Below are 21,389 nucleotides of genomic sequence, written 5' to 3'. Positions count from 1 at the left end.
ATCACTTATCTTTAACCCTTATCTGATGTTGACTATTATAATTACCTATTCTTTGGCATTTCTAGTTAAACTGTAAATAGACTCCAACATATTCATACTCAGCTGTTAGAGTCCTTACTCATACCAAACATTCAGCACACCATACAACGGTACTCCAACATCCACCCATCCATCCATTATCCGTAGCCGCTTATCCTGTGCAGGGTCGCAGGCAAGCTGGAGCCTAGGTACTCCAACATTTACGCTGATTACCCATCTTATAAAGAATCAAATTCAATCATATTCCTCAGTTTGCTGAGTTCCTACAGCCCTTACACACCTGCTTGGTCCAGCAAAACTAGGCTACTTGTGGTGCCAAAGACAAGACTAACATCAGTGGGGCAGTTGCATAGCTTCTAAACTTGGTAATGTTGTCCCCAAGGGCCTTCGTGGCTTCAATTCCTCCTCCCATTTTAAGAGTCCAGTGTCTTCAGGATACCTTAGAATAGATAGACCACGATTACATTTAGGCCATTGCTATTTTCCATCCATCCATTATCCATAACCGCTTATCCTGTGCAGGGTCGCTGGCAAGCTGGAGCTTATCCCAGCTGACTATGGGTGAGAGGCGGGGTACACCCTGGACAAGTCTCCAGATCATCACAGGGCTGACACATAGAGACAAACAACCATTTACACTCACATTCACACCTACGGTCAATTTAGAGCCACCAATTAGCCTAACCTGCATGTCTTTGGACTGTGCGGGAAACCGGAGCACCTGGAGGAAACCCACGCAGACACGGTGAGAACATGCAAACTCCACACAGAAAGGCCCCCGTCAGCTGCTGGGCTCGACCCCAGAACCTTCTTGCTATGAGGCAACAGTGCTAACCACTACACCACCATGCCACCCCCACTGTTATTTTATTTTCCATCCATCCATCCATCCATCCATCCATCCATCCATCCATTATCTGTAGCCACTTATCCTGTTCTACAGGGTCGCAGGCAAGCTGGAGCCTATCCCAGCTGACTATGGATGAGAGGTGGGGTACACCCTGGACAAGTTCCCAGATCATCATAGGGCTGACATATAGAGACAAACAATCATTCATACTCACATTCACACCTACGGTCAATTTAGAGCCACCAATTAGCCTAAGCTGCACGTCTTCGGACTGTGGGGGAAACCGGAGCACCCAGAGGAAACCCACACAGACACGGGGAGAACATGCAAACTCTACACAGAAAGGCCCTCGTTGGCCACTGGGCTCGACCCCAGACCCTTCTTGCTATGAGGCGACAGTGCTAACCACTACACCACTGTGCTGCCCCCATTGTTATTTTATTTCATTTCATTGATTTATTTATTTGCCAAATACTTTTTTCTTTTTTTAAAGGACCCGCTTTTGTTGGACTTGATTGGCACCTGTCACTCAGAAGAACTTAAGCCAGACGTCTTAGAACCCAGACACCTGCATGTGTACAGGCAAAACCTGCTCTGTGGTCTAACCTTCTACCCTCCTGATATGCTCAGTGCTATGTTGGCTGATCATAAACTACAACTGGATGAAAGTGGGGCATTATTAGTTCAAGAGGTCAGTGTGCGTCTCTGTGTTTGTCGATGGGTTGTGTTTGCATGTGAATGAATTCTCAAATCTAATCAGAAGTAAATTAAAAATATATATATTTAATTATGACAACAAAGCACATGGAACACAAGCTGCATAATAATTTGCATATCATTTGCCTTTTAGGACTCATCAGAAGACCTGGCTTTGCCCAGGACTCCTCTCTCCCTGAGGAGCATGATGGAAGAATATTTCCACATGAACTCAGCAGATAAGGCAGGAGAATATTTTGCCGAAAGTGGAGATCCTGAAAGTTTCCCCCTGCCCCATGTCACGGTCGAGCCCTCTGAACTGCTTTTTTATTCAGACCCATCATCTCGAGCAGTCACCATCACCAACCACACTAAAGGCAAACTCAGCCTGCTGTGGACCCCTCCTGCTGACTCGCCTTTCTCCATCACTCCTCTCACCTGGGACTTGAATCCTTTAAAGTCCACTGTCTTCATGGTGACATACACACCCAAACAGCACAATGTCTTCCATGCAGCAGTGCTTGAGTGTTTTGCTCTCTACGAGGTAAAGTCATGACATGATGATGATAATTCTTTTGTGGTGGCTTTTAGTGCTTGAGAAGAAATTTTTTATATCTTTTAAGAAGCAGCTGATTGGCTATTTTGTAAGAATTATGTGTGTATAACTACATGGATCCCTAATCCTAGCAGATTTTGCGGGATCACCAGAAGATAGAGGACCAAACTCTCTGCCCTCCCTGGTGTCTCACAGTCAGGGTGACTGGTCACTCATTTCAGCCTGAAAATGAGCACTTTATCCCTCGCTTCTCTCTGCAGTCAAGTCAAGTGGTAAGTCAACTGCTTTGAAAAGATCAAAAATCAAAAGGTACTCAGTGAAGCAATATTTAAATAATATTGGCTGGCTTTGAGTGGTATATCAGATATATTCCCTTCAGCTAGCATGATATTGAACGAATCGAAGATGAGTTCAATATCATGCTCGCTGAATGGAATATATCTGATATACCACTCAAAGCCAGCCGATATTATTATTATTATTATTATTATTATTATACATACACATTCAATGGAACATTATAGATTTTACAAAAAGTTAAGAACAGGGCAGTAAATTACCAATATTGAACGCTGATTCTGATTGAATGTAATTCAATGTTCTGTCAATCCAACGTACTGTACAAAGTCAAAGTTCTAACAATAAAAATGGTACAAGTCCAAGAAGCCTGAACAACAACCCAACTTATATACAAGCTATATACAGGTTGACAGTTCAAGTTCACAGTTATTTTTGGTCGTAGTTAATTGTTACATTGGAGTTGTTCAAAACAAAAGGGCTTTGCTGAGTGAAGTCCACGAGTGACGTCCTCTTGTAAAAGTCTCCGTCACTTCTCCTCACCTCCAAGTAGAACTTTACACTTCCGCTATTGCTCTCTTTTCCATTTTTCGGTCCGTTGGTATGTTTTTCTCTTGTAAATATGCGTGAAGAATATCCAGTGAAGTTTTTGTAGCCTTTCTGGTGTTCAACGCGTCTTTCTCTTTAAATCTTTGGCTTTTAATTAAGCAAACCTTGCAGCCATTTTTGTTTGCAAACTCTTACAGTCACTTGCGAGTGTGCAAGTTTTACATCTCCGACGTGGGTCTTTTCCAGTTTTTCCATATATTTAATGCAGAAGATTAAATGCACGAAAAATATCCAGTGAAGTTTTGGTAGCCTTTCGGGTGTCCAGCGCATCTCTCTCTTTAAATCTTTGGCTTTTAATGAAGCAAACCTCACGGTCATGTTTGTGAACAAACTGTCAGTCGCTCACTAGCGTGGAAATTTTATATCTCCGATGTGTCTCTTTTCCAGTTTTTCGATGTCCATTGGTATGTTTTTCTCTTGTAAATATGCATGAAGTATATATAATGAAGTTTTGGTAGCCTTTTGGGTGTCCAGCGCATATTTATTTTCAGTTTTCAGTTTATTTATTTAGTGCTTAAACCGAGCACTGAATTAACCCCGTCTTCTCTCTCTCCCAGCCGACAAAGAAATGATTCTGCGCAGGCACAACAGAAAACTTTTGTCAGTGGATCTTCACATGTGACGTCGTGTTGTCTTGACAACATGCAATATTATAACAATATTCCATGCTCATTATCCATTGGGGAAAGTGATGTAATACATGTAGGATAAGTGATATGATAACAATATTGCATGGCATTAATAAACCCACTTGAAGGGAATAGAATACATGTTTTTATTCCATGGAAAAAGTGGCCCATATGTATAATAATTGATATTATTAACCATGCTTGGAATTTTAAAAGGTGCAATATAATTTAGATATTATTATTATTATTATTATTATTATTATTATTATTATTATCTCATCCGGCTGACAGGCGATGAGTTTATGCCATCATGTGTTGTCCGTTGTTCGTCCAGCATCGTTGACATTTCACAAAAATTGCTTCTTTCAATTCTTCACCGATTTTTATTCTTTTTGGCAGGAAGGTAGGTCTGCCTGGGGTGCATATTGGTTCTACCCAAATTTGCATAATTGCAATTAATAATGAAAATATGGAGTAATTAAGCCCTAATGAGCAGTTTCCACACAAATCGCTTCTTCTCCCTCAATTCTTCACGGATTTTGATTCTTTCTGGCATGAAGGTAGGGGTACCCAGGGTGCATATAAGTTCTACCCAGATTTGCTTCATTATAATGATTAATGAAGTTATGGACTAATTCAGTCTTAACGAGCAGTTCAACAAAAATCGCTTCTTCTTGGTCAATTCTTCGCCGTTTTGGATTCTTTCTGGCAAATAAGTAGATATTCCTAGGGTGTGTATAGCTTCTATAGTGTGTATAGCTTGCAACATTTATTGTGCAAGGTGGTCCACTTTAGATTGTTCCTTCTGGACTAGACGGGGCTGGAGTGAGCTACGCCCTCATTGACGGTCTTATTATTATTATTATTATTATTATTATTATTATTATTATTAAATCGTTTACAAAGTGTGTTGTAAATTATACATCATCTGAACATGTGAACATCTTGAAAAAAATGATCAACTATATTACTATCTTATTTTCTGTGTGTTCATTGTGTCCTCCAGATGTTTCCAGCTTTGAATTGCATCTCCTACAGAAGTATTCTCTTGCAGAACACAGGAGACCTTCCTCTTATCTTTGACCTGAACACAAAGGAATGTTCTGATGTATCTGTGCTGCCCCCTAGTGGCTCGGTACCACCAGGCAGCCACCAGATCCTCATTTTCCGAGCTATTCTTTCTGAAGAAGACCGTGGCAGGTCACACCTGACCCTGCAGCTCAACGCCAGTCCCAAACACACACAGGTATATTGAAAAGTGCAACGTAATGTTCACCACTATACATTTTAGTCCTGGAACATGCTTGGTTCACTTGGTTTTTACTTTGTGTTTAGGAGTTAAGCATAGTGTCTATGGTGGAGAGGCCGCGCATCACTTTGGAGGGTGACGGGAGCTTGTTTTTCACGCCCACAGCAGTGGGCTCCTGTTCCAAGACAACTCTGAGCATCAGGAACTTTAGTAGAATAGTGTTATGCTTCTACTGGAGGATCTGTAGCTCTGATCACAGAGTTCTCTCTGTACAGCCAGACTCAGGTGTACTGCAGCCCAATGAATCCCAGGTGAGTGATTCTGCGATCATATAACAGTGTGAATCTTGTACATATGACTGTGTTTTTAAGTTAATCAGAGTTTTTGTTGCTGTTCAGGTTCAAACATGGACCTTCACCCCACTGGAGGAGATGATGTACAATATGAAGCCTTGTCTGATTTTCTGGCCCATTCACAAACCAGATTGTAAAAAGTCCAGACTCTCTCTTAAAGTTGTGGGATTGTCTCCCAAAGGTTCCATTGAGGTGTGTATGAAGCAGGGATTGATTTAATGCAGGGAAATATATATATATTAATTTAATATATAATAATATATTAATTTGGCGTACACAATAAAATTAGCAATTGAGTACCTTCTACCAGTGTACTTGTTCCTCTGTGAAGCCAATGTGTACTTGTGTGTGTTAAAGTGTTTCGAGAACTGAAACAATCCCACATTTTCAACAATACTTGAGAAAAAAGTGTGATCTCAGTTTCTTGAATTCAGACATACACTACCGTTCAAAAGTTTGGGGTCACCCAGACAATTTTGTGTTTTCCATGAAAAGTCACACTTTTATTTACCACCATAAGTTGTAAAATGAATAGAAAATATAGTCAAGACATTTTTCTGGCCATTTTGAGCATTTAATCGACCCCACAAATGTGATGCTCCAGAAACTCAATCTGCTCAAAGGAAGGTCAGTTTTATAGCTTCTCTAAAGAGCTAAACTGTTTTCAGCTGTGCTAACATGATTGTACAAGGGTTTTCTAATCATCCATTAGCCTTCTGAGGCAATGAGCAAACACATTGTACCATTAGAACACTGGAGTGAGAGTTGCTGGAAATGGGCCTCTATACACCTATGGAGATATTGCACCAAAAACCAGACATTTGCAGCTAGAATAGTCATTTACCACATTAGCAATGTATAGAGTGTATTTCTGATTAGTTTAAAGTGATCTTCATTGAAAAGAACAGTGCTTTTCTTTCAAAAATAAGGACATTTCAAAGTGACCCCAAACTTTTGAACAGTAGTGTAATTAGCCTAGGAAGCAGCCGAGGGCTAATCATATAGCTTTTCACCTAGATATACATATAATCTTATGCATATATTTATATACAGAATTATACAATTAACAGTTATTTCATGAAATCGAGTTGTACATGAGCTGATAGCTGCCGTAGCACCGAGTCGGCTATAAGTCATGTACGATGAGATTGAGTGGAATAACTGTTTTATTTTATCCACATTCACTGGATTTTGAGAAACAGAGCATTTTTATTTTTATTTTTTGCAAATTCGATAAATAAAAACTTTATACAAAATGTCCGACAAAATCATTTCCACTTAGAATGTAAACAAACCAGCGAAACGACAGTAGCAGTTTGTGAAAAATGCGATAATAATAATAATAATAATAATTCTTGAAACATAAAAAAAGATACGTTCTTACCATTAAATACTTTAATTCTATATTTTGTTGCGCTTTTTTTTTGTATTTTTTGGGGTTTTGTTTTCGGGTAGAGTTTTTATTTCGTCCTTGGTTCGTTCAGCAATACGCTCTGCCATTTTGTTTTTCTCTACTCACGGTATATGAGCTGATATCCTGGTAGTAGAGTAGCCAATCAGAGTACGTGATTGCTCATATCCAGTGAATATGGATAGAATAATATATATAAGACAACACAGAAATGGTTAAAGGAATATAAAATCAGTGTGGAATTTTACGCTGTGGAAGAGGAAAGTCCACATACACTGTAGAAGAGAAAAAAAGCCTCAAATGTTCTGCATGGAGGAGTGATCCAAGATCCTGCTACAAGTGTTCTTCCAAATACATTTAGTCAGTTTGGATTGTGCCATGAGGAGGTGACTGTATGCTTGTGTGCTCTTCTGATTTCAGGCAGGTCACTCGTTTCTAGATCTGGGTGAGGTGTTGGTTGGAGGATGTAAGTCATTTGAAGTTACTCTGCTGAACTCCAGTCCATGTGCCGTTAGCTTTTCTCTGAGTGTGCTGCAGAGCATTAGTGCTCCAGGCATTCCTGAGGACTCACTCGAAGACCCGCTTGGTAGGAGACCACTGTAAACATATCATGCTACAGAGAGCTCAAATTACAAAGGAAAAATGTCTCTATCAATCTATCATGTCTGTATTTGTTTGCAGTTCTCCACTACGAGTTGTTTCTGACATGTTTCCTGTAATTATCTTTCTTCTCTTTCTGCAGTTCTGGACATGGAAAGTATGAAGGGCACCATTCCAGCTCACTGTCGGCTGCTAATTCACTCCACAGTGAGACCGACTCGCAGGGCCCGATATCGCTGGACCATCTGCTACGAAATCCTTAATACCTCTGGTACCAAATTCACAAGACAAATAGATCAGGGATAAAAAATTATTTTAATGTGTTTTTTATAGAGAGAAAGTATACTTTGACTTTATATACTGTATAATAAAGGTGCAAACCTGAGGCTTCCAAGCAATATGATACAATTTCACTCGATAATTGACATCAACTGCTTTGATATTATAAGAATAATATAATTCAATTTAGTAGAATTTGATAAATATGTGACCAACTTTGTTCAGAATCTGGGGAAATGATTATGATGCAGGGCTTTCCCCAGAAAAAAAAAAAAAAACCAGAGTGGTGCTACTGATATGGAGCCCAGTCCAGCCTGGAGGGCCCTGAAGGCTGCTGGGGGGACCACAGGCATGGTCCCCTGTAAAATTTTGAAATTAGAGCCTTCAAATGGTGCATTCTGGTGGCATATAGGGCTGATTTAGGCACAATTCAACATTATTAAATTTGCTGTTTTCTACCTTGTCAAATGTGCAAGGGACAAAATTTAAAGAGCAAATTTAGATTTGAAATGAAAACACTTCATAGCATGTTTCTTAATTTTCCAGTTCCAGGATGCCAGGAACAGAATCAAGGTCAAATCGCACAACAACGCCATCTAGTGACCAGCGCCTAGAACATGGTTTTATGTATGGTTGCGAATGGCAGTCAGTGCACACAGCAAAACCCTTTATTTTCACTTCAGCGTTGAATACCAGGATAGTCTCAACGTATATATAACAATATCTTCCACCATATCTGCACCAGAGCTTTTTTTATTTTATTTTTATTTTCTTTCTTTTTCTATTTTCATTTTTTTATTTATTTTTTTCTGTGTATTTGTGTAGTTTGATGTTTGTTTGAGTGTTTTTGTCCGCCTGTTGTGGTATAGCTCCAGACCCAGTTTTGGGCGTTGGTTCCCTCCAGGCCTTGGTTCGCCGTGGGTGATGCCTGTGCTCCCAGCTGTGGACTGCAGTGAGCCTGTTGCTCATTTTACATCGTGGTTGTCCAGCGCTCTGTGCTTTAATGCTTGGTGTGATGTTCCAAGCGATGTTGCTCGGTGGCGTCGTAGCGGCTGTGCAGTCGGTTTGGGACACACCAACGCTCTGCGTGGCGGAGCTTCGCTGCTCGCTTTGTGGATCCATGGCGTGGTGTTCGAGCGATGTTGTTGACGGCGTCACGGTGGCGGTGCTGGAGATGTGGGACTCGTTTTCGTGCGCCTTTTGGTGGGACTGTGGCTGCTACACCACGGGAATTACATATTGACCCCTACTCGGTGGACTTTTTACTTTTATTTTTATTTATTTATTTTTTTCTTTGTCTATAATTGTAAAGCGTCCTTGGGTTTCTTGAAAGGCGCTATATAAATTTAACTTATTATTATTATTATTATTATTATTATTATTATTATTATTATTTATCTTCCTATTTCTATCTTTATTACTCATTTTCAGAGGGGAATAGGAGAGATTTAGGTGTGGAAAGTACTCTGCATTGTTCAATTTATGGTACTGAATTTTTTTAGGTGTGCAAGTGACAGCGTGGTGCTGACGTCGCACAGTGCGGCGGAGCGGCACGCCTGTGTTTTGGGGAAAGCCCTGTGATACAGAGAAGGACTATGATGCTTTATGCCAGGGGTTCTCAACCTTTTCTACTTTAAGCACCACCTATTCATACTTGTAACAAGTCAGGGGCCATTAAAAATATCCCCGATTATTTTGGCTCATCTGTTCTATTATAATCTAATAATCTACTGTAAAGTGCAACATCACTCCCTGTTACAGATGGGAGCCCATGAATTAAATAAATGCAGTAAAAACAAACTGTTTTTAATTGTAGGTATTGTATTTAAAACTGTATGGATGTGCCAGAAGCCAAACCATGCATGCGGGTCATTCTCAGCCAAAAGGGATTAATGATCCAAAAGTGGAGTCTGGTCCATTAACACAAGAACTTATTGCCATGTTTGTGTCCAGCAAACAAGCAAGTTATTAAAACCAAGAAGTACACTCAAAAGAAGTGGATATAGAAACCAGGGCTTTGAACCGGTTCAAGGAACGAAAACGAAAACCGGGAACTTTTTTCTATTTCACATGGAACAGAAACGAAACCAGAAACTTTATTATTTTTTATGTTCCGGAACAGAAACGCTTATTAAAAATAATGGTAACCGGTTGATACCGGTTTTTATTTCGTTCCTCAAAGTTTCCGTAGCCTACAAATAAAAAAGTCATTCTTCTCCTGCGCAAGTTTTTAGGACCCGCTGGGGTTCACTTCCTGTGTGACGTTCGCTGACTGAATGGAGAGAGCGGGAAGGTGGACTCCACGTGTTAAGTGAGTAAGTGCATTACTGAGTGTCTGAGCAAAGGAGAGCCTGAACGTTGCAACCTCCCTATTGGCTGTTTATTGGCTGTTTGTAAAAATGTATCAATTGTTGCCCTTCCCACGGGAATCATCGCGGGCTCGAGAGATGAGACCTGACGAGTTAGTTCGTTGGTAGCAGAACAAAATGTCTGGACACAAATCGGGTTTTCAGAAAAGGAAAGAAAATAAACGCAGGGTCGAAAATACAAAAAAGGAGGCAGAAAATGCAAAACGAGTTAAGGTAGGACAAATGGTTACTTTTCTGAGGCAGCCCGCCGTGGCTGCAGGGTTTCAGTTGTGTCATTGAATAGTTCCTTTTCTGAGGCAGCCCGCCGTGGCTGCCTGCAGGCGTATTTATTATAGCCCATTTAGTTAAAATAGTTGATATAAAATGTTTATAGTTATGTGATGGTTGTCCTGATTTAGACTGGTGTTTTTTTTTTTTTTTTTGGGGGGGGGGGGGGGGGGGGGTTGCGTGATGTTGCACCCGGGTCCAGATTAGGGCAGAACCGGCCCTGGCTACATTTCAGATGTAGTTTGTTTTATGTACTGTGTATGTACTTGCATAGATGTGTACTTGGTCTTCCAATATGGCGCCTAACAAAATCTCGCGGCGCGGTGACGTCATGCGGTAGCCCTCTATAGGGCCTGACTAGCCTTTGGTAACACACTAAACGAATTATCTTTCATTTTTGGCACTTTTTCTGTTTGTGTAGATGGGAAGACATACTGAGAATCCAAATCACCAACATTTGAAATAATTGTTTTGAATTATTTCTTGTCTTATTTAATGAAGGTTGTAATAGAATTAGCCTACATTTGGCTTAAGCTGGATGAGAGAGACATAATTTTATAGCCATTTGTTAAACAGCTGACAGGGAACGTAATGAACCATTCCGGGAACGAAATTTTTTTGTTCTAACCAGTTCGGGAACGTCTATTTAATGGTGGAACCCAAAACCAGAAACGTTAAAATTCCGTTTCTGTTCGGAACGAACCAATAGGAAAAAAATTCTGGTTCAAAGCCCTGATAGAAACCACTCAATGGGATTAGATCCTTACACGTTAACAAAGAAGGATTTTTCATACGAGTTGGAAAATTATCTATCTGTTGAGTTCCCCGACATCTCAAACTACCTGGTGCTGCAGACATCGTTCTACACAGACACACAGATGAAAACCTGGAAGAGCATGGAGGCGTACAACTTTTTATATGTGGCTGGGTTAAAGGTCTGGGGATGAGGACACTACAAGATAGACAGTGGTAGACGGCTCTAAGTGCAGGAAGAGTGTTTATTAGCAGGCGTGATATTTACAAAAACAAAACACAAACGAAAGCAGAATCATAAAGCAGAATATTTAGATGTCGTTATTAACATGGCTAGAAACAAACGTGACCGGGATAACGATAATACTTCCTAAAGCCTCTGTGAAAACAGCGTCCGCATCTGTGCATGCTGCTTGCACTCAAATCAGTATCAGATGTTTCTTTCCCATAATGACCGGGTCCCAAGAGCATGCACAACGCGCTTTGTGAGCCAGCACGGCTGCTCAAGCTGCGCCACACTCAAGTGCGCAAAGGCGTGACAGTCAAGTGTTCACCTGCTGTGTGACCACAACTTTTAGCTCACATGTTGTAGCAGTTCGTATGGGTGGGTGGAGCACAGAGGGACGGCACGCCAGAACTGAGTTCACAAAACTCTTTTATTTTCACTTTTCAGTGTCAATTTCACTCTCTCAGCCACACACACACGCACACACTCCAGTCGTCTGGTTGGGGAGAGAGCTCCCTCTGCTCTCGCTCTCTCTCCCCTTAAATAGGGCGCGGTCACTGGGGAAGACGCACAAACACATTAATTAACCTCAGGTGCAGTGATTCTGCCACTTACCTTCCCTGACTCCGCCCTCCGGTCACAGACCGACGCTTGACCACGCCCCCGCTGCCACACATGTATATCGCCACCAAAATGCCTCATTTTCATCGATAACCCATAGTAAAACATCGTGAGCTGTAGTGTGACCGTAGCTTAATGAGGCAGATGTGATGTCGGATGCAACCCAGCAATTGTACCCTACTACGAGTAAAAATTAGCTTCAACTTTAAAAAAAATTCACGGCCCACTAGATGGCGTGTCGCGGCCCACTAATGAGCCACAGCCCAGTGGTTGAGAAACACTGCTGTATGCCATTCATGATGCTTTATACCATTTCGATTGTTACCTTTTAAATCAGTGTATCGATCCAAATTGTCCGATCGTTACATCCCGAATAAATAATAACATACAGTATTGTGTACTGTACACGTGTCTCATTTATAAAAGTATGCATATGTTCCACTTCAATTCCATTCATGTTTTCTATGAAATATAGAAAGTAAACCACTAACGGACTAAATTTATAAGCCAACAGTGTTTCCATTTATGTCTCTATTTATTACCTCGCCCGCGATGGAGTAAGCAGAGCGAGGTATTGTAATCAGTTTGTTTGTTTGTTTGTGGGTCTGTTAACAATCTAGTGTCTAGATGGTTGCACCAATTGACTTGAAATTTTCAGTGTAGGTGGGCAATGGTCCATAGATTACCTGATTAAATTTTTGGGGTAATCGGGTCAAGGTCACCGAAAAGGTCAACCTTGCAGTCAAAATAACATATTTTCCATTATAACTCAAACAGTTGCCGATAGACAGATGTTTACTGTTATAAGCATACAGGAACTCCTATATGACCTTTCATTTGGCACCATGATCTTTGACCTTGAGTGACCTTGAAAGGTCAAACTCAAGGTCACGAATTTTCAGAGGGCCGTAACTTGAAAACGGTTGATGGTCGACAGATATTTACCACTATCAACTTATAGGAAGTGCCATATGGGCTTTCATTTGGCACCATGATCTTTGACCTTGAGTGACCTTGAAAGGTCAAACTCAAGGTCATGGGTTTTCAAAGGGCTATAATTTTAAAATGGTTCATGATAGCCAGATATTTACCATTGTCAACATATAAGAAGTCCCATATGGGCTTTCAGTTGTCGCCATGACCTTTGACCTTGAATGACTTTGAAATGTCAAACTCAAGGTCATGGATTTTCCTGTAGAACAGGATAAAGCGGCTAGAGATAATGAGATGAGATGAGAATATGCATGCTGTTTTTTTCAATTCTTTTTCAGTTTTTTTTAAATTAATTTCCATTTTGTGAAATATATTTCCAGATACTTAAAAGCTTTTGAACTATTGTTTTTCTACTTTATATTTCCCTTTTCCTCTTTGCGATCACTCATGTAATTTGTATTTTTCTGCACCTGTCAGGCTTGGTGGTCGGGGAGTCCTGCTCTCTGTGCCAAGTTGAAGCAAAAGGAGTTTACCCCACTCTGGAGGTGACGGATGCCCGTAGCAGCGGCAGTGTGGAGGGTTTAAGTAAGCTGTATCTCTGGGAGCTGTTCGGTCTTGATGCACTTAACGCTTACCTGCTCAATGAGCCAGGTCCACCTGAGCTTACCTACAAAGTGCCCATGAAACACAGGTAACATATCCTGTTCCTTGTCCAGGAACCAAATCGAACCTCAGGAGTCCAGTATAAAGCATGTGAAATCATGTGAAGTGTGTTTTACCTGCTTGTTCATGATGTGTCTTGCAGTTTTCACCGTTGTCCACCTGTCTTCACCTCAGCCATGTTGGATTTTAACTTCAGCGCTGCTCCTCTGGGTACAGACCCCTCCAACGTCCTGCTCATGTTTGAGAACCCTGGGAATGTTCCTGTCGAGTGGTAGGTGCTACCAATCACTACCTGTCTGTTATTTAGTGAGATTTGGTCCTGTTCAGTAATTAGATCAGCTCTTTTTGTTTTTGAGCACATTGAATGAAGATCACACATGAATATGTGAGCTCAAGGAGTTTCGTTGTAAATTGGACAGAATGATGGTCATTATTTACATCAGCGCTGCTGAATTCTCAAACCTGATTAGACAGAGGTTGTTGAATTATTTTCAAATATGGTTTCTATAGTAACAATTAATTCACAGGTATGTAATATGGCAGCTGCTTGACATAATCTCAGCTTAATGATACTCCTATAGTAAGTTTTCAGATCTATTCCAATAATCCCTTCAAGAATAAGGGCTCCCGAGTGGTAAAAGCATTCATCCTATCATCTGGAGATCACTACTTTGAATCCCAATGATGCCACAGCCATCTGGCACCGTGAGCTCAAGAGAGCAAAATTGGCCTGTTCCCACTTCCCTGTCAATTACAGCAACCTGTTCCTTATCCAGCCAACCATATTTGACAGTTATTCCACAAAATCGAGTCATACATGAGCTGATAGCCAACGAGTCACGTAGCGCCAAGTTTGCTATAAGCCATGTATGACGAAATTGAGTGGAATAACTGTGTTATTCTCTCCACATTCACTGGATTTTGAGAAACAGCATTTTTATTTTTTTGCAAATTCGATAAATAAAAACTCCGTACAAAATGTCCGACAAAATAATTTCCACTTAGAATATAAACAAACCGGTGAAATGACAGTAGCAATTTGTAAAAAATAGTATAATAATAATTATTGAAAAATAAAGAGATACGTTCTTACCATCAAATACTTTCATTCCATATTTTGTTTTGTTTTTTGTATTTTTGGGGGTTTTGTTTTTGAGTAGAGTCTTTATTTCATTCTCGGTTGGTTCAGCAACACCACTGAGCTCTATATAAAATCTGGAGAGCTCATAGGCTCGTCAGAGTGAAGCCAGCTGGCTGCCATCTTACCACTCCCATCGCGGAGCACAACTGTCATTTAGACTACTGTAAGCTACACAACATTGGACAAGTTATTTATGTAGTTGGTGAGAAAAATTAGAAGAAAAATGCTTACATGTGCAGCAATGAACTGTACAAATCGTCAGGTCAAAGGTTGTGGACGGACATTTCACCTGTGAGTGTGTGTGTGCTAATAGTCGTGAAAAAAAGAGCCATTCAAAAAAAGGGAAAAAGAATAATAATAGTGAAGTGGAGCGTTATAAAGATATGTAAGGAATGTGGGTAAAGTTGAGAAAATAAGAGGAGGTAATGAAAGGGAAAAAAAAGTCAGGATATACTTTTCTTGGGGCAAATTTGATCGGATACCCAGGGGTCGAAATTAACTTTTGAATGTACTTGCCCTCAGGGCAACCAACCCCAAAAATTTACTTGCCCGCATGCATGTATCAGTTGCCCTACTTTTTTGCAGGTTGACTGGGTAAGTAATTTGCATAAAAAGCAATCTGGATGTATATTATAGAGTATGCAATAAAATATTTCAACTTGTTTTGCCATTGTTTGATTACTGATTGATAGAAATAAAGTTATAACACTCATATGTGTTTGGTGTTTATTTCATCATGATGAACAGTAAAACAACTAGGTATAACTACTAGTATCTTCTATTAAACATGTTAAACAGTCAGAAAACATCATGTCATCATGGTCAAGTGTAACTGATCAAATCAGAATTAAAAATCAGTCCAAAAAGACGCTTCGTTCGTTCTAGCCTACGTGACAGTCGTGTGAATAATCATAATATCATATAGCGCCATCTTGCGAATGGAAGCGTCAACTACCGCAACAAACCAAAGTCAAGGACAAACGAAAGAGAAGACGGGAATAAAGTTTTCGTTCTGTTTCTGTTAGGAATCACAACAACTTAATTTTTCTTGGCAAAATAGACATTCAAACACAGTTGTCCGACGGACAACTAGTGATAATTTTATTGTTGCCCGAGTATGAGAATGACTTGCCCATGTCTGTCAGTACATGCTTAATTTCGACCCCTGATACCATGGTTTAACACACAGGCCAAATACACGTGATGGGAATGGTAATATGGCAGCCAGATGGCTTCACTCGTGTCTACAACGGGGAATAGGCTATGAGCTCTCCAGATTTTATATAGAACTCAGTGAGCAACACACGCTGCCGTTTTCTTCTTCAGGTTTTTTTTTGGCGGTTGGCAAATCAACTTAAAGGTGCATTACTGCCACCGACTGGGCTGGAGTGTGGAACAGGAGCTATTGAGGGGGGAAAACCTATATTCTTTTAGCTATTTCTGTTTCTTTTAGATACTTGATAACAAAGTGATATATCTGACTTGATGCGCTCCGCCATTTTGTTTTTCTCTACTCATGGCATATCAGCTGATAGCCTAGTAGTAGAGTAGCCAATCAGAGCATGTGATCGCTCATATCCGGTGAATGTGAATAAAATAACTAGGCTTATTCCTTATCTAGCCAACCACTGGCATCTGTGGCCTCATGCATGCAGAAGTGGGCGGATACGCTGCCCTGTAACATTGCATAAGCAGCAGTTCATAAAGATGCTGTTAGTTGGAGTCACATGCCTCATGACCTTCGCCTTCCCTGGTTGGTATAGCTGTCATGTGATAGCGGAGACCTATATGGTCGGTGGGAACTGACCACATTTCTGATTTACAGTGTAAAATGCAGCATGAATTTTTGGTGAACCTTTTTGAATAAATCTGACAAGGCATTTGTTTTTGTTTTGTTTTTTTCAAAAATTATTATGAAATGTGGGCGGCACGGTGGTGTAGTGGTTAGCGCTGTCGCCTCACAGCAAGAAGGTCCGGGTTCGAGCCCCGTGGCCGGCAAGGGCCTTTCTGTGTGGAGTTTGCATGTTCTCCCCGTGTCCGCGTGGGTTTCCTCCGGGTGCTCCGGTTTCCCCCACAGTCCAAAGACATGCAGGTTAGGTTAACTGGTGACTCTAAATTGACCGTAGGTGTGAATGTGAGTGTGAATGGTTGTCTGTGTCTATGTGTCAGCCCTGTGATGACCTGGCGACTTGTCCAGGGTGTACCCCGCCTTTCGCCCGTAGTCAGCTGGGATAGGCTCCAGCTTGCCTGCGACCCTGTAGAACAGGATAAAGCGGCTAGAGATAATGAGATGAGATGAGATTATGAAATGCTTATATTCCTTTATTCTTCACATTATATTGGAACAGATGAACTAGTATCTCATCTCATTATCTCTAGCCGCTTTATCCTGTTCTACAGGGTCGCAGGCAAGCTGGAGCCTATCCCAGCTGACTACGGGCAAAAGGCGGGGTACACCCTGGACAAGTCGCCAGGTCATCACAGGGCTGACACATAGACACAGACAACCATTCACACTCACATTCACACCTACAGTCAATTTAGAGTCACCAATTAGCCTAACCTGCATGTCTTTGGACTGTAGGGGAAATCGGAGCACCCGGAGGAAACCCACGCGGACACGGGGAGAACATGCAAGCTCCGCACAGAAAGGCCCTCGCCGGCCACGGGGCTCGAACCCAGACCTTCTTACTGTGAGGTGACAGCGCTAACCACTACACCACCGTGCCGCCCCTTGAACTAGTGTAAAAAAAAAAAGAAAAGAAAGGAAAACAAAAGCATTGTTTGTTGTGATGATGTATATTTTGATCAGCCCGTTCATTTGTTTCTCTGACAGGTCATTTCTATTCCCAGAGGATCAGCAGATTGAGCTGGAGAGCTGGGCCGAGAGTGCAGAGTTAAGCCCCACTGAGCTCCTTCAGATGAAGGTGCAGGATAACAGGATGTTCTCAGTGTCCCCACGCTCTGGCAAACTGCAACCTGGCCAGCAGAGAGCAGTGCAGTTCACATACAGGTGAAACAGTGACGGTCTTCCAGACAGACTTGCACACACCAGGTTCGTGTATTTCACTAAGACTGTATTCTTCTGTCACAGACATGACTTCACTGGGACGCATCAGCTTCCTGTTCTGCTGAAGGTCTCTCACAGCAGAGAGATTCTGGTAAGACAGAGCCTTGGTGATAAATATGACTTGCCTGCTGTTTGCATACTGTCAGTGCACTTGGACTAGGATATCAGCGTTAATGAAATGTTTGGTTTGTCCTGGTTTTGGTTTTATCCCTACAGCTGAATTTTATAGGTGTAACTGTGGAGAAGGACAGACGCTACCTTCACTTCCACTCCACTCGACATGTTTTTGCTCCTGTGCCTATCGGAGGGTTTCATCCCCCCAAACAGGTCTGGCTCATTTACTTTGATGCAGAACCCTTTGGTAGTTCCTACGCTCATCTCCTGATTCTCATAATGATTTGTCGAGAAAAAGATTCAGGTTAATAAAATTTGATAGTCATTATTACGCACAAACATGTACATGTGATAATTCTACTATTGCTTTTTCCCCTGGAGCATCTTCAACATTATATAATAGAAAAATAGGTACCCTGTGGGTGCATGTGGCTACTGCTTATAGATAAAATTGTTTTCTGATACCATGTCCATACAGTAAATATAGCATATATACCTGTTATCAGTTATACTCGTCTCATCTCTTGCAAGCATCACCAAGCTGTGAGCAGCATCAGGGCTTGTAGTGTTTTGGTTACCAATTTTGTTTACTGTGTTTTGTTCAAAATACAGTGCTGTGAACTATATCTATTTTCAAAATAGTAAGAAAGCACTTGTTCATGAATTGTCTTAGAAGCATTATTTATTACTAATGAGCACATTTTGTTTCACAAGTGTAGTGTAAAGACTCTAAAATAAAAAATTAAATAAGCGAATAGCAGAAGTTTGATATCGGCTTTTCAATATATCTGCCAAAAAGCTCAAAAAAACTTCCAAAACCTTTCACTTGACCTTTCAGAAGGTCCAAACAAAAGCTGTGATTATCAAAAGGTAAATTTTCTTCAAATAAACACCACTTACTTGATATCGAATCAGTAGCCTTGGCGAACCACGAGGTGAATTTCGTTTATCTTTTTATCCGCCGATTATCTTCCGATACTACGACGTTTTAACGAGGTTTCTCTTGTTTTGTTTCTGGTTCTGATTAGTTCCGAATTTTATCAAGAAGTAGAACGAGTAATCGAACTCAATCAGGATAAATGCTGATTGTTTACGAAGTTTTGCTATTGTTACACTCATTCTTACATTCTTACAAACACGATGACAGTGGCTTCACCACTCGTTTTTGTGCACCTTTGATAACGCAAGATCAACTGCTCATATCGCGAGATCACGATTCGCCGTTCTGGTGATTGTAATGCTTATGCATATGTGCAGTGCACTATTGTTACACTCATTCTTACATTCTTACAACATGATGACATAGTGGCTACTGCCTCGCTTCGCCTCTATTACCCCTTTTCCACCAAATCAGTTCCAGGGCTGGTTCGGGGCCAGTGCTGGTGCTGGTTCACAACTCGTTCAACTTGCAAGCCAGCTGAGAACCAGTTTGCTTTTCCATAGCTCGGGGTGCTAAGGGGAGCCACGTCATTACGTCGCTGTATACGTCAGTTATGTCACTGTATACATCAGTTACGTCGCTGCGTTTGCATAAACTTTGGCGCGAACATCGAAGCAACAACACGGAGAAGAAGAAGCAGCAACAACAAAAACAACAATAATGGATGACTTCGTGTTTGTACAGCTGCTGCTTCTCGTCGCTTAAAAATGGCGACCTTTCGCGGTCTTGTTCTTGTTGTTGGTTTTAACAACTCTGCCGCCCCCCCGCTGATGTAAGCGGTTCTTTCCTCTGGCCCAGCAAAGAGTTGGTGCTAGCCTGGAACCAGTTTTTCTGGCCCCAGAGCCAGTTCTTTGTCAGTGGAAACAGAAAACCCGGTTCCAAACTAAGCACTGGCCCCGAACCAGCCCTGGAACTGCTTTGGTGGAAAAGGGGCAAATGAGGCAGTAGCCACAAAAAGGAATGAACCACTTCTAAAGTTTTTGTGTGAAATGAGAGAGAAAAAAATGAACAGCAAGCATTGCCAGGCAAAAACAAACCTCACCCGGTAGCACTTATGATGAATATGAAGGAAGATATCGCGAAAAAAAATAGGTACCCTATGGGTACATGTGGCTACTGCTTATAAATAAAATTTTCTGATACCATGTCCATACAGTAAATATAGCATATATTCACTCTATGAGGCACAAAATGAAGCGTAATCCACAAATGAACAATTTAAAACTCACAGAAATAAAATATACCAAGTGTCTGTACTTTATATTATTCTACTCTTACCTCTTACAGTTTTCAAAACTGAAACCTCCGAACCGAGGCTGACATACACACGTTGTCGCCATGACCCAAACTCTTATTTCCCAGAAATGGCCCGGCACTAGAGCTCAGTGGAACGCACTTTCCCTCTGTAATAAGCATAAACATGTCTGAAAGCAATTTCTTTAGTCCATTTATTTCTAATGGTGATCCGAATTGTATACTCTCACTGGCCATTTTAATCGAAACATGTATACGCAGTGCACGATTCTTACACTCTTACATTCTTACAGCACAGTGACGTAGTGGCTAGCACCTCTATCTGAGGCAGTAGCCACAGATGACCCTCAAAATGTTGGAGGTTCTATTTGAGACCAATGTCCATCTATCCTGAAAGTTTCATGAAGATTGGTCCAGCCGTTTTCCTGTAATATCGTTAACAAAAAAGCAAAGAAACCCGACCAAAAACAATACCTCGCCCCCGGTGGATTCCGTCCCGGGTGAGGTAAATATTCATACATTCAGTACTGTGCAAAAGTCTTAGGCCCATGCAATGAAATACTGTAAAGCAAAGAGGCCTTAACTAGCTTTCACTCCTCACATGCATCAGTGAGCCTTGGGCGCTCATGATCCTGTTTTTGGTTCAATAGGTTGTCCTTCCTTGGACCACTTTTAGTAGGTACTAACCACTGCATATTAGGAACACCCCACAAGACCTGCCGTTTTGGAGATGCTCAGACCCAGTCGTCTAGTCATCACAATTTGGCCCTTGTCAAAAATGCTCAGGTCCTTACACTTGCCCATTTTTCCGGCTTCCAACACATCAACTTCAAGTACTGACCATTTACTTGTTCCCTAATATATCCCATCGCTTGACAGGTGCCACTGTAATGAGATAATCAATGTTATTCACTTCAGTCAGTGGTTTTAACGTTATGGCTGATCAGTGTGTGTTACTAAAGTGTAAATAAACTACTAGAACACATCAGTTTTTATAACACGTGTGTGAGTTTGTGTTTAACGGCAGTTGTTTGCGTGTGTGCAGGTGTATGACCTGTATAATGGAGGAGCTCAGCCATTGAGGTACCGTCTAGACACTTTGCCACTGCAGGAACTACAGGAGGAGAACTTTAATCATCCTGTGCTGCAGTGCCTGAACCCAGAGGGAGACGTGCAGCCTGGATGCACCGCATCGCTGGAGTGGATCTTCTCTCCTCTGGAGGCTAAAACATACAGTGTAGGTCCCTTCAGTAATTCCTATATACATACAGAGGCACACACTGCTTAACCCAGACTGTTTTTGCCACCAGTTTTGTGGGTATAAGCAGCTCAATGCCTGATGATATTTCTTCATCATAATGTTTGATAAGATAAGTTATGGCCAGTTGATGTGTTAAATTGATGAGGCACATTACATTAATTAATGCTAGTTATTCTCTTTGTATACTGTTTAATGGAATGCATATTCAT

At 41.2% G+C, this 21,389-nt stretch overlaps 1 protein-coding gene across 1 annotated transcript in view; it reads left to right on the top strand.

The window, feature by feature from the left end:
• The window catches only part of cfap65 (cilia and flagella associated protein 65), a 45,494-nt gene that overhangs the window by 9,359 nt on the left and 14,746 nt on the right, over positions 1-21,389 (top strand). The window contains 14 exon segments of the mRNA XM_060930572.1: positions 1,383-1,580; positions 1,740-2,129; positions 2,276-2,413; positions 4,683-4,922; positions 5,012-5,236; positions 5,324-5,470; positions 7,110-7,275; positions 7,432-7,560; positions 13,215-13,428; positions 13,543-13,671; positions 17,378-17,554; positions 17,636-17,702; positions 17,828-17,938; positions 20,965-21,156. Coding sequence (XP_060786555.1) covers positions 1,383-1,580; positions 1,740-2,129; positions 2,276-2,413; positions 4,683-4,922; positions 5,012-5,236; positions 5,324-5,470; positions 7,110-7,275; positions 7,432-7,560; positions 13,215-13,428; positions 13,543-13,671; positions 17,378-17,554; positions 17,636-17,702; positions 17,828-17,938; positions 20,965-21,156 — 2,523 coding nt within the window.

The sequence above is a fragment of the Neoarius graeffei genome, chromosome 9 (assembly GCF_027579695.1).
Source record: "Neoarius graeffei isolate fNeoGra1 chromosome 9, fNeoGra1.pri, whole genome shotgun sequence".
NCBI lineage: Eukaryota > Metazoa > Chordata > Actinopteri > Siluriformes > Ariidae > Neoarius > Neoarius graeffei.
The sequence above is the reverse complement of the archived record's forward strand: the minus strand, read 5'-3'. Positions and strand labels throughout refer to the sequence as shown.